The sequence below is a fragment of the Myotis lucifugus genome, unplaced genomic scaffold (assembly GCF_000147115.1).
Source record: "Myotis lucifugus unplaced genomic scaffold, Myoluc2.0 scaffold_197, whole genome shotgun sequence".
NCBI lineage: Eukaryota > Metazoa > Chordata > Mammalia > Chiroptera > Vespertilionidae > Myotis > Myotis lucifugus.
This window is the reverse complement of record NW_005871245.1, coordinates 2,143,635-2,156,830: the sequence shown is the minus strand read 5'-3', so window position 1 is coordinate 2,156,830 and position 13,196 is coordinate 2,143,635. Positions and strand designations below refer to the sequence as shown.

At 54.1% G+C, this 13,196-nt stretch overlaps 2 protein-coding genes across 2 annotated transcripts in view; one reads left to right on the top strand and one right to left on the bottom strand.

Moving 5' to 3' along the window:
* TRNP1 (TMF1-regulated nuclear protein 1) overlaps nucleotides 1–5,597 on the top strand; it is a 6,016-nt gene extending 419 nt beyond the window's left edge. The window contains 3 exon segments of the mRNA XM_014463087.2: nucleotides 3–42; nucleotides 44–608; nucleotides 4,874–5,597. Coding sequence (XP_014318573.1) covers nucleotides 3–42; nucleotides 44–458 — 455 coding nt within the window. The 3' untranslated portion in view covers nucleotides 459–608; nucleotides 4,874–5,597.
* Nucleotides 5,598–8,669: 3,072 nt separating this feature from the next.
* The window catches only part of FAM46B (family with sequence similarity 46 member B), a 7,321-nt gene continuing 2,794 nt past the window's right edge, over nucleotides 8,670–13,196 (bottom strand). Inside the window, exon 2 of the mRNA XM_006097293.3 lies at nucleotides 8,670–10,528. Coding sequence (XP_006097355.1) covers nucleotides 9,506–10,528 — 1,023 coding nt within the window. The 3' untranslated portion in view covers nucleotides 8,670–9,505. The remainder of the gene's footprint in view (nucleotides 10,529–13,196) is intronic.

The window sequence follows — 13,196 nt, the reverse complement described above, 5'->3', positions numbered from 1 at the left end:
GGGTGCGGGGGCCACCGGGCCGGCAGGGGGCGCGGGCGGCGGTTCCGGGTGCGGCGGGGTCCGGGGGGCGCGCCCTGGAGCTGGCCGAAGCGCGGCGGCGACTGCTGGAGGTGGAGGGCCGCCGGCGCCTGGTGTCGGAGCTGGAGAGCCGCGTGCTTCAGCTGCACCGCGTCTTCCTGGCGGCCGAGCTGCGCCTGGCGCACCGGGCCGAAAGCCTGAGCCGCCTGGGCGGTGGCGTGGCGCAGTCCGAGCTCTACCTGGCGGCGCACGGGTCGCGTCTCAAGAAGGGCCCGCGCCGGGGCCGCCGCGGCCGCCCGCCCGCGCTGCTCGCCTCGGCGCTGGGTCTGGGTAGCTGCGTGCCCTGGGGCGCCGGACGCCTGCGGCGGGGCCGCGGCCCGGAGCCGGATTCGCCCTTCCGCCGAAGCCCGCCCCGCGGCCCCGCCTCGCCCCAGCGCTGACCTCAGCGCCGCGACCCCTGGCCACCCGACAGGCCGTTGCCGAGGCGCGCGATGGAGGACTGCGGACCGCGTCCCTGACGCGGATGGATGGACTGGTCGGTCACAGGAAGAGACAGTCGGGCGGCCGGGGGACCAGTAAAGGAGGCTGAGGTGCGGTCTTAGCGGCTGGTGCTTCCAGGGGGCGGGGAGGGTGGTGCAGGGGGCCGGATCTCCCTTCCTGGGGGCTTCTGGAGCCCGCTGGGTCCCTAATAAAGTTGTCCACCTTCTGTTGCGGCCTCTCCCAGACCTGGGAAGCGAGGCGGCAGCACCAAGTCCCTGTGATAGAGATGGACAGATGGAGGGTGCTCAGACCCCAGGAAGGTTTGCCAGCAAACTTTTACCAGGTGGAGCCCGCTGCGCTGACGCAGCACTCCCTCCGCCTCCCCGGCACCTGCATTGACTTTGCTGAGTCCCTTGGGGCTGTAAGGAGAGTCTTGCCCTTGAGGCTGCTGTTTTCTGACACCTCCTAGCTCCATACCTTTGGGCGGACAGAATAATGAAGTCCCAAGATGGGGTGGGGGCTGGTACTGAGTTCTCTCCTAGGCCCTGTTTTCCATTGGTGAGATGGAATCCCAGAGAGATTGAGGGGTTTCGTCCCACAATGCGGCAGCCCTTCCTCTTCTAGGAGAGGGTTTTTTCTCATGCCCTCAGGCAGCTTAACCAGTGTTTGGAAACTGCCTAAAGCCTCACTTGTTCTCTGAGGGACCCCTCCCCCCAACCTGGCTCTAAAATGGCTCTGCCAGGGATGGAGTCAGGTAACGTCTTTTAACAGGCCCAAGGGGGCAGGTATGTCATTGGCTTCTAGAAAGGGGGTCCTTAAAGGGCCAGACCTGAAATGACCTCTGCTTCTTTCTGTCCACATGCCCTTCCCCAGCCCCCACTCAGCTGTGAATGGCCTCCCTGCTGCTTTGCTGCTCACCAGCTGAGTTGACTGCAGCCTTCACCTCCAGGAAGGGCTGTAGTGAGGTTAACACAGGGCAGAGGTCTGACTTCTCCCCCATGAGTCATGGAAGAATGGTTTATTCTCTTAAGTCACACCTAGAAACAGGCAGGGCTTTTGCTGGTGGAGTCAGGAGCTAATTTAAAGTCCTCATTTTGCAGAGTGGCAAGGTCACATGCCAGCAAAGGGACAGAACTAGATCCCAGGCTTTCTCTTCGTGTCTCTCCCTGCGTAGGGGCAGGGGCTAGAGAGAACCAATGTCCAGCTTGTCCGCCGTGTGACCTGGAACAACTCTGCCCCCTCTTTGGGCTGGTTTCCTCAGCCTCTCTCTGGATATAGCTGCCCCGCCTCATGTCAGGACTTGGGAATGGGGAGGTGGGGGTAGAATGAGAATGTCCGAATCTGGTTTAATCCTAGAGTCCTGAGGGTCAGGTGTACTGCTCTGAAAGGCAGAGTCCCAGGGCCTCTCACCTGACCCTCCATCCCCCATCAGCCTTTTCTTTCCCCAGGTACCAAACTTTTGGGTTGGTTTCTTAGCTAACAGCCAGGCCTTCCTGAACCCATTTTTAGCTGGGGAAGGAAAGTCCAGGGGAGGTCTCAGAGACTGAGGAGAGCTTGGGGACCAGGAGAGCAGTAGGTGGCCCTGACATCCTCTGGCCTCCCCAGAGAGGAGAACCTTCTGAAGCTACTCTGGTCTTTGGGGTCTGGAGGTGAAGAAAGGACAATGACTTTGCAGGAGTGACACAGTGAGGAGCTATGGCCACAGCACTGGGGTGTAGCCAGACTGTTTGTTTTCTGGGTTGCACAAAGAGCACTTGGTCCAGAGAAGCTTTTAGCTAATGGTGTATAGTGCTCTGTGCCACCACAATTTTGCCTTTCTCTGGGATTTATTAGTAATCAGCTTTGTCCTGATTTGGAGGTGGAGGTGGGGGGAGGGAATTAGAGATGGTAGGAAATGGAGATGGTGCTGGAGTCACAGGCAGCTCTGCCTCCTCCCTCCACTTCCAGATGTCCCACTGCTTCCCACCAAGGACCTTGGCCATGTCACGTGGCGCTCAGTAGCTTGAACCCCAGCTCTTGGTTTAGTGCTCTGCCCACTACCCCCTCAGCCCAGGGCCTCCTCTAGGAAGCTCCATTTTCTTCTCAATCAACAAACATTGACATCTACTCAGTCCAGGGGCTCAAGAAGCAGCACTTAATCAGAGGGTGTCTGCTTTGAAGATTCTGTGTCTCCCAGTCCTCCCCTAGGCAGCCTTTCCTGACAGTCACCATCCCAGGGGACCCTCTGGGGGCTGGGCAATTTGTGGTGTTTAGAGGACTGTTTTTAGGCCTTCATAAATAAGTATAGCCTCTGATCAAGAAATTGACCCCCTTCCCTGTACCCCTCCCCGCCCCCCATGACTTCCTGAACACTTTCTTGATGGCCTCCAGCCCTGGGGACTGGACCTGTGCATTGAGGACATTATGGCTACCAGTGAATCTGCGATCTCAACAAAGGGAAATGAGGGAGGAGGAGCCTTTCTTCAGGTTAATTCCTGGGGCTGGGGAACCAGTTCAGAGTTCTAGTCTGGGACCTGTCCCTCCCCTGGGTAAGCCCCTTCCCTCTCTTGGCTGGCCCTAGCCAAGTGAAGGCATCTCTGGGTGGCGCCACCAGAGGGCAGTGTGGGGCTGCTTCCCTGGGTACCTGGGCGTAGCCTGGTGCAGCTAGACTCCCAGTGTCCCCGCCCCCAACCAGCCTCCTGATTGGCAGAAAAGGGGTTAGGGGAGGTCACTTAGAGAAGAGGCTCAAAGGAAGCCTTCTGGTTGGGCCAGTCCCATCAGGAAAGACTTTCCAGGAAAGAGGCTGCCCCTGTTGGTGATCACCAGGAGTCACTTTGCTTCTTACAGATTCCTTACACTGAAAACTCAACAAACATTGATGAACACCCTCTCCCACTGCCACCTGGGGACCAAGGTGGCTTCCTAAAGATGAGGCTAATGCCACAGGTCTTGGCTCAGGTGCTCCAAGCCTGCAAATGGGCGTCTCCAGGAGGCTCCTTCTCCTTGACAGCAGCTCTGGAGAAAACTGGGGGCCCAGGTTTCTCAGGGCTGGAGAGGTCTTTAGAGCCAGCAGGGGAGGGGGTGTTTGGGAAAGCTGGGAGGCCCCTAGCCTATTTCTTCCCCCATTAGTCCTGACCAGCCTCACCATAGCCAGAAGTCATGGGAGAAGGAATCCTTGGTTCTGGAATAATATATTAACCGCCTCCTCTATGCGGCACTGTGCTAAGCACTTTACACCCACTATCTATTTCAATCCTCCTAGCTATTCTGCAACGTAGGGGTTATTCCCATTTCCACAGGTGACTTGCGCAAGGTCATAGAACCTGTATGCGGGAGATCCCTTAAACATCGGGCTATGTGACTTCATTTATCAGATGAATGTGGGGGGATTCTGGGCTCTCATCTTTATGTCTGGGTCCAGTGATCCCTGGTTCTGGGAGAGATGTAATAAGATGCTGGAGGGGTAGCAGAAGGTGCCCCTCCCCAAGGTCTGGGCACACCCCCAGAGGCTGGCTCCCCAGCCTGGTTGTCTGGGTTCTGGGGGAAGGGATAGGGGTGAGTTAGGCTGAGTCAGCACACCTGGCTTCAGGCAAAGGCAGCCCAACTATGCTGAGGGCCTGTGCTTGCCTTGACGGCTTCTTTCTTCCACACCTGGGCTAGGATGTTTGGTGCCAAGGAGAGCAAAGATCCTGGGATGGCAGAGGAGGAGGAGGATAGGCTCCATAGTGGGGCAGAAAGTACCCCAGGCTTGGAACAAGACAGACCTGGGATTCTGTCCTGGCCTGGAACTTCTCCTCTGGGAGACCTTAGGCAAATAATTTACCTTCTCCCTGAACCAGTTTCTGTGTGTCTGTGTGTGTGTGTGTATGTGTGTGTGTGTGTGTGTTGGGCAGCTAGGGAGGAGATAGCTTCTGAGTATGAAATGAGGGGCCACATAGCACATAGTGGAGATCTGTACGTGTGTAATGGAGCAGATCTGCCCAGCTTAGGAGAAGCTGCCAGGACATAGCCCCCAGCAGTGTGGGCCTTTGCTTCTCCAGAGCATCACCATATGAGGAATCCCTGGAACCTCCCCGTCTCTCCACCATGGGCCCTGGGGAACTCCATAAGGGGAGAGATGGAGGAAGGGGCAGGCTTTTCATCCCAGGAACATTCCATTCTTGCTGCTCAGACCAGTGGGGATCCCAGCCAAGGACAAAGGCTCAAGGGAACCTCTGCTTACCCCAGGAGCCCCCACTCCTTCCAGGACAGGAGTCAATGGAGCCCAGTTCCATAATATTACCCCAGCACCTTCTCTCCATAATGGCCCCTCTTAAGGAGGTAGATGAAGGTTTTGGGTGGGGCTGGGTGGCTGTGGGGAAGAGGTCATTGAAAATCTTGAAATTGTTCTCTCCAGCGTCTCCCAGCAACTCTATGGATCTGAACTCCTGGGATTCTGTTCCTTCCCTGAGCACCTCCTCCAGGAAGACTTCTTCACTGGACCCTACGCAAGGCGGAGCCTCCGTACTTCACAAGGGCACTTGGTTTTACAGAGACGGGGCAGGATTCTGGGGAAGTTCCTGTATATGCATTTCTTTATGTATGCCACATTTGACTTTGGCTTATGTTGTACAATTGGAAGTCCCTGAGATGCAATCAGATTATTTAAGCGTGTAAGCAAACCTTTCCAATGTGAAAGTGAAAAGGATTTCTTTAAAAAATAGAGTCATCACTCTTAAACAAGTCACAACACGGCTTGGTAGCTGCCCTCGCTTCTCAGTCTAACAACTTGGAGACCTGTTTGAGGGAAACCAGTTTGAGAAATCCCTGTCGTCCTCATTCACTGTTCTTGCCCTGTCCCTGTGGGAACATGCCTGTGGCCCCTCAGAAACAGGATCAGCTCTGGCTCCTGAGGGAACACACCTCTTTCTGAGAAAGAGGTAGTGGCTACATAGTTCTAAGCAAAGTTTTAAATGAGAAAAGGAACCACACTTATTCAAATGTCCTGGTAATAGAGGGAAGAGGGTCACATTTACTCACCCACAACCCAGAACTTATAGAATTCTGCGAAATGAATGTATATTGAGTCAGTCCCCTGATTCATACATTCAGGAAGAATAAATTGCAATGATGTGAGACAACTGCATGTGGTTTTGAGTTTACTTTGCAAGTGTCCTTGCCAATTTTCCTTTATGTGTCTGTCACCACTCTTTAAGTTGGCAATTCCTCGAGCAGTTTCTGTTTAGTTTCATTTGACAGTCTTGGGACTGTTGACTGATTTGCAGACTGATTTCTTCCTTGACCTGGCTCAAAGCTGACTCTCTCCAGGAAGTCTCCCCTGATGAAGGCTGTGATGAGGAAGTTAGGGGTTGGGAATGCACATGTGAGATATGTGACTGGGAGGGAGGTTGTGCATGCTTGTGATAACCTGTCAGCATACGACCATGCTGGCAACGGTATGGACCTGTTTGTCACTCAGGGTCCCAGCAGGAGACAGGCGCACTCAAACTGGGCAGAGATTTAAAAGGGACTCTTTCCAAAGATGTGGGCTTAAGAAACTAACGAGGAATGGTGCCGCTCTCAGGGGATAGCAAAAGTTGGAAGCCTTTACAACTCCTGGCCCTAAGATGGGGGAGGGCAGGAGAGGGCAAAGGGATGAGAGGACAGCTGTGTGGAGAGTCCCTGACAGGAGCAGTGGCCTGTGACTGAGATAGATGAGTAAGACAACCTGGTAGGGAGGGAACAGGGGAATAAATACCCCATTCTTCTCCAATTTCCTGTGGGGCCTCTCATAGGCCAAACCCAACAGGAAGGTAGGAAACAGGGGAGTCATTGATGCACAGTTCCCAGAGGTCATCCTCCTCAGGGCAAAGAGCAGGGAGAAGGGTGGGGAGTGGGACTGGAGGGGCCAACACTTTGTAGCTGCTTGGGGGCATATCTCCGGTTCCCTAATGTTTACAGCAGGGCTTCTTTGCCCCTCTGGAGTCCCCCCACCTGCTTGGTCATAAGGGGTGGGTGGGTTGTTACTTGGAGAGCACTGTGGGGGATGGGGCTTTCCTTCCTCACCCTTCCCCTCTCTGGCTCTGGGATTTCCAGTTCTTGATAACTGCCTGTCGTGGCATCTTACATGGCTGCAGGAATTGTCCACAAGAGAACAAGGCCAGCCACTGAGTCCGTGTTTTTCTCCCACCCACTGTCCCACTCTTGAACATACCCACAGGCATGCCTGTTAGCACCGCAGGCCTCAGACATAGTCACCACAAGTCATGGCTGTTGTCACATGTACATCAAGAAAATGTCCGTCTGGTCACACTGATACACTCTGCCATAGTCATACATACAATGGCAAATGTCACAGAAATATAAACTGTCACTTGCCAACATGCCCTGTCACATATATGTATAGGAGACATACCATCATGCTCATCCATGGGACATCAGCATGTAGGGACAGGATGGTGCAGGGGTTAACAGCAAAGGCTTTGGAGTCAGCCTAACTTCTCTGATCTTTCTGGCATTAGTTTCCTGGTCTGTGACATGGAGATAATTCTTGCTCTTGTGGCGTTGTGAGATGAAATGAGGGGTACTGATCGGGGAGACCTAGCATAGTTTTGGCCGGGAGTAAAGCACTCTAGAAACAGTAGCTGTTACCGGGAACTCCTGTCTCTCTCCCATGCAGGTTACACATGGACACTAGTGAGCACGTGCACCTGCACAAGGCCAGTTAGACACCCTTGGGCGCATGCGCCCTCCCCAAACATGCCTCCTGGGAACATGTGCACATTATCAGACAAGCTCCCTCTGCCTGAACACTCTTCTCCCGATCTGCATGGCTTGCTTTCCACTACCTTTAAATCTGTGCAATCAAATGTCACACTTTCGATGAAGCCCACCCTGACTTCTTTTAAAATTCGCAAACTCCAGCTATTCCACTCCCTTACCCTGCTGTGTATATTTTTGAGCATCACTGACCTTCTAAGACTATATAATTTAGTTTATGATCTGTAATCTTCAAGAGGGCAGGGATCTTAGTCTTGGGTTTGCTGACATATTCCCAGTCACTAGAACGGGTAGCTGGCTCACCGGGGGCTGACTGCCGATATATGCACTTAAGTACCATTGGTTCCTGGCTTCTCACCTTCTGAAACAAACATATCCAGGTGAAGCCAGCTCCCTGCCCTAACAAGCTAAGCCTCTGTGCTTATACTGTGAGCATCCCCTATGCCCCCAAATCAGGAGCTTGGACAAACTCTGTCCCTCCCAGGACCTTAGTTAGGTGGGCATGGGCAGAGTGAAGACTATTTTAATCACCCAGCAAAGGAAGCCTTTCCACTCACCCTTCTAGCCATTTTGAGCCCAGCAGGGACCCATTGAGCAGGTGAGGTGGCTGGACTTACCCAGATGACCTGGGGCCTCCTCTGTGGCCTAGGTTTTTTTTTCACTCTGGCTGAAACCATCAAAGCCACCACTTCAGAGGCCACTAATGAGGATGAATATGTTAAGGGCTTTGCAATTCATGGATCAAAGGGGCTGGGTAAACAGTGGGAAGCGTCCAGGACCATGACTGGCTGATGCCCTGAGGGGAGAGCTTGACATTCACTCCCAGGCAGCCTGGTGTGGCCCCTGGTGTTGGAAAGGAGATGACAAACCTGCTTAGAACTAGTTGGAATGTGCCCTTCGGCATTTGGGGGTGACAGAACCAGAGGACTGAGGGAACCTCTCCCAGATAGGGTGGCCAAACCTGGGCTCAAGCTCTGGGGGTCCCTAGAAGTCCCCCAGTCTTAGCTGCCACTATTGGAGGTCGTCTCCAGTCTGGATTCACCCAACTTGTTTTCCACTTGCTTCCTGGGAAGGGATGGGGTAGAGTGGGCAGAAATGGGGCCAAGCAGCTCTGAGCACCACAGGGTGAGACCAGGTCCAGGATCATTTGGATTGTAGGTGGGAAACACTGAAATAATGACTCTTGACCAGGAGACTTGCTGAGGCAATGTGCAGGTGCAAGTCATACGTGTAGACATGAGCTCCTAGCACAGTTGTCAAGCTGGGGCTGGTGTTGATGGAAGAAGGGGCGTTCCCTCAGCCACAGCCCAGGACTCAGACCCCCCCCCCAAAGTCCCCTCCCACCATATAAGCCAGACTCAGGCTCGGGGAGGCAGTCACAGACCCCACAGCCATGGAAGGTCCTTCTCCCAGGAGAAAGCATGGTGCTAGGCTCAGTGTAGACAATTTTTATTGGCAGGTGTTAAGAGTGCAGAGGTGGGGCATGGTTCTCCTCCCCCAATTGAGGACCCTGTAACCAGACCAGTGGGGTGGGAACACTTGACTGTGGCCAATTTGGGCCCTGTACCCTCCTAAGAACAAGCTCCCAGGCAGGAGGGCTCCTCGTGACATGGGGGAAGGGAGCAACACCCTGGAAGGGTCTTAGGCTGTGTCCTACCCTAGGCCACTTGGTCCTGTCCACCACATACCTTGACTGTTCAAGTTAGGAGTGTTAGGGGACTGGGCCAAACATATCCCTCTCCAGGTATCTGTCTCGTACCTCCCTTTCCCTCCCCAGTGATTAGCCAGGTTGGACTACTAGGCCTGTGAGTGGCCCAGCCTGACCCAAAGTGACTAGTTCCCATAATGCACCATATGTTAGCCATTGTGTGGGCTGCAGACCCTTGGGGCTGCTGGGCTCACTATAGGCTGGCCCTAGCCAAAAAGACCCTTCTTAGGCCACAGAAATCAACCCACGATGATGGACATTGAGACTAACACCCCTAACATGCTTTGTCTCCTAACGGCAATTAACCCCCAAGACAAACAGCTCCTGCACCCCACAATCATGTTGGTCTAAAAGTGTGCTGCAATAAGCAAAGAACCCCAGCTTGGCCGTAAGCCCACAGAGGCCTCACTCAGGGAGTCTGGTCTGTTAGTCGAAGGCCCAACCCTGTAGCAGTGCTGGGCCACCTGGCACAGGCTGCCTGTCTCTGGTCATGCCCTCCACACAGGCCTTGAGGCCCCACTCCATCTGGGGAGACCCAGTCTCTCCTGACCAGGGTCTCAGTCAGTTACAAGGAAGCCAGGTGGGATAGCAGGAGTGGGCCCAGGCCAGCAGAGGCTGCACAGGGGTCACATAGTAATTGAAAGTGGCAGGCACAGCCCCATCAGGGCCTGGAGGGCGCCAGGCCAGGGCAGCGGCAGCCGCTGGGCCCTGCTCAGCCAGTGCCTGGAGTGCCATGGTGGCGATGAGGTCCAGTGTCTGGCGACGCTCGTGGCTCATGAGGCACACAGTGCTCTCGTTGACCACCTGATGCAGTGTCACCAGGCAGGCGTAGCGGCGGGCTGAGTCGGCCCCGCTGAAGTGGGCCTCCAGGTAGCGCTCCAGGGTGCGCTGCTGCTCCACCAGGTCCGGGAAGTCAATGAAGAACCGGGAGCACATGTAGCGTTGCAGGGCACGCACGTCGGTGCTGGGCCGTGGCCGGAAGCCACGCACCAGGAGGTGGCAGTACTTGAGGAGGCCGCCACCGCGGATCTCTTCAGGGTTGCGTGTGGCGATGACTCTGTGCCGCAGGTGCTCCAAGGCTTCGTTGAAGTCCCCGTACAGGCTCTCGCCCGTCACCGTTGGATGGAAGGCCTCAGACATGGGCGTGGATGAGCACTGGCCGAAGAGCAGCAGGGAGTCCAGCATGATCTGGAAGGAGTCTACGCTGAACTCGAACTGGCGCCTGACTGAGTCCACAAATTTGAGCTCCATGTTCTTGCCGCTCTTGTTGGACAGCGAGATGAGGCTCCAGCGGTCCGTGTCTGTGCACACTTTCACCAGCTTCTGCACGTAGGCCTCCTTGAGTGTCAGTGGCGTGATCTTGGCCCGGCTCACGCCAGCCGGCAGGAAGTCCAGCAGGCAGGCCAGCACCACCTCCTTGGTCAGCTGGAAGGATGCCTCGCTGCGCAGGTCCATGCGGAACACTAAGTCTAGGTCCTTATAGCCCAAGCCATTCTCGGGGTGCAGCACGTGGCTGGCAGCTGAGCCGTGTAGCCGCACACCATGCACGCGCAGTCCCTGTTCTTCTAGGCTGCTGCGGACGACCTGTGGAGGGGACAGCAGGAAGGAGAGGTGTCAGGAGCTTGTCCCCCGTCCCCAGGTCTGCTATGGGCTTCCAGGTAATAGTGATAATAATATCAACCACTGTTGACCACTTATCAGCTGTCGTGCCTTTGGAAAGGCATTTAACTCTCTAAGCCAAACTTCTCTAAGCTAGAGAGGGCCTATTTGGAGGAAAGCCTCGGAAAGGACAGCAATAATAACAAATGCAAGCATAGAATTTACTAAAAGCCAAGTACTGATCTAAGCACTTTATACATTAGGATATAAATTCGCGTAATTCTCACAATAACTCTGTGAGGTAGGTACAAATATCCCCACGTTACAGATGGGGAAATGGAAACACAGAGGGGCCAAGTAACTTGCCCAAGGTCACCCAGCTGGTGAATGCAGAGCTGGGAATTAAACTCAGAGTCCATGTCTTAACCACTATGCTATCCTACTTTTCTAAAACTGTAAGTAAAACACTTGGTTTTGTGTCAGGCATAATGCTAATTGCTCAAATGTGTTTGGAACATCATTGTTAGTTCACATTCATTACTACATTATTCCTCCCAACAATCCTATGTTTGAGTATTATTATTCCAATTTACAGATGGGGGACCTGAGGCACAGAGAGGTTAACAAACACGTCCAAGGTCAGAGAGTGGCCAGGGTGAGACTAGAACCCATGTCAGTTGGATTCTCAAATCCATGCACGCTCTTTGGACTCTGAGATCCACATCTTAATTCATCTTTACAAGATCACGGTGAGGCAAATATTATACTCATTTTACAGATGAGGAAACTGAGGCTTACAGTGGTGAAATATCTAGGGGAAGCCATTCAGAAATGGCAGGCCTGGCAGTTAAAACCCAGACCCTTTCCACTCTTAGAAAGCCTCCCCGACCAAGTGGGAAGAGATGGAGCAGATCCCATCTGCTGACACAGGGACACGACAGGCAAACCTACAAGTCATCTTAAACCTGCTCCTCTAGCCAGAGGCGTCTTCCCAGGCCTAGGACCAGGTGGGGAGAAGAGGGGAGCTGGGCTGGACACTCAGAGACCCAGAGTGCTTCATACACTGTCCTGAAAGTGACCAGGCAGCATTCCTACCCTGAGTGATTCTGCAACCCTTGTTGCCAAGTCAGCGCCTGCCGCCTGCTGGAGGGGCTGCCCTCCTAGTCTCAGGAGGAATTACTGTAAAGAATGCATCTAAGTGCTGAGGAGGCAAGATGCAGTGGAGCAATCTGAGGCGGGCGGCTCCCTCCAGGAAGGCTTCCGGGAGGAGGACCTTGACCATGGGCAGGTATTTTCATGGCTATGGGGAGTGAGCAACTGGCCATCAAAAACTTGCGAGGGGGTGAGGGGGACGCTGGGGGCGGGAAAGAGGAGTATGAGATGCCAGGCACTAGACCTTACCAGGATCTATAAGAGAGGTCTTTATGATCGCTAAGTTATAAACTGGGATACTGAGGCTCACAGCAGTGAAGTCACCTGCCCAAGATCATGCAGAGGTGCCTTCAAAACCAGGTATGACTGACTCCAAAGCATAACCTCTTTCTACCGCATTTCCATTTTCCACAGTTCCCCATCTGTAACGTGGGGATATTTGTACCTACCTCACAGAGTTATTGTGAGAATTACGAAAATTTATATCCTAATGTATAAATCTTCAAATCCAGGTAGGACTGACTCCAAAGCATAACCTCTTTCTATCACATTACCATTTTCCACGGTTCAGAGGAAGCAGAGACCAGAAACTAGGGTTCTAATCCTCCCACCCTCTTAAAATTTCAAAGCGAGGCCAAAGCTTCCAGTCACTGAAGCCCAGAGTCACAGTTACAGAGCAGGAGGTTAGGGTTGGGGAATGCCTTGGCCAGACAGACAGGGGAGGCTGGAGGTAAGGAGCCAGTTGCTGCAGTCCAGCCTGTGGGACTTCTAACCCACACCCTGGCAGCTGTATCCATGTAGGCCCAGGAGAGAAATGGCCAAAGACTTTGTCCCAAGGACCCTGGTCAGGCCTGCAGAGCAGACCAGCCCCCTCCCATGTCCCATTAGAGCTGACTAAGCCTTACTCAGTGCCAGCTTCTGCTCCCAGGCGATGCCCACCCCAGGGCATGGCATCTGGCCTGGTGAGTAGGTAGCAGTACCCTTGTTAAATCGCCTGCGTCAGGCCGTGGGGTTGGCTGTGTCAGCCAGCCAGAGGCTGTTGTCTCTCCCAGGTGTGACTACAGCCAGTTTGGCAGATAGTCCCCAGATACTGCCACACCCAAGGACTGCAGGGCAGCTTGGAGCCTCCTGAATCAGACGAGGGGGCAGTGGCTACACCCTCCTTTCTCCTGTGCCAAGGCCTTCCCCAGAACCACTCTGCTCCCAGGCCACTCTGAGACCTGCAGGGAGACCGTAGGTGCTGCCACATAGCAGGCTTATAAAAATCCAGAGCCACCTAATGCAAGTCCTAGGGCCGCAGCTGGAGAGATAAGATTGTGACCTTGGACAAAGGACTTATCCAAGGTCACACAGGCAATAAATGGCTGAACTTAATTAGAACCAGGCTTCCCAGAGGGCAGGGACCTCTTACAAAAGAGTGGGCCCCCTAGCCCAGGTACAAGCAAGAACTGCATTTCTTGCTGCTCAGATTGCTGCTGTAGGCGAAACCTTGGGGGGGGGG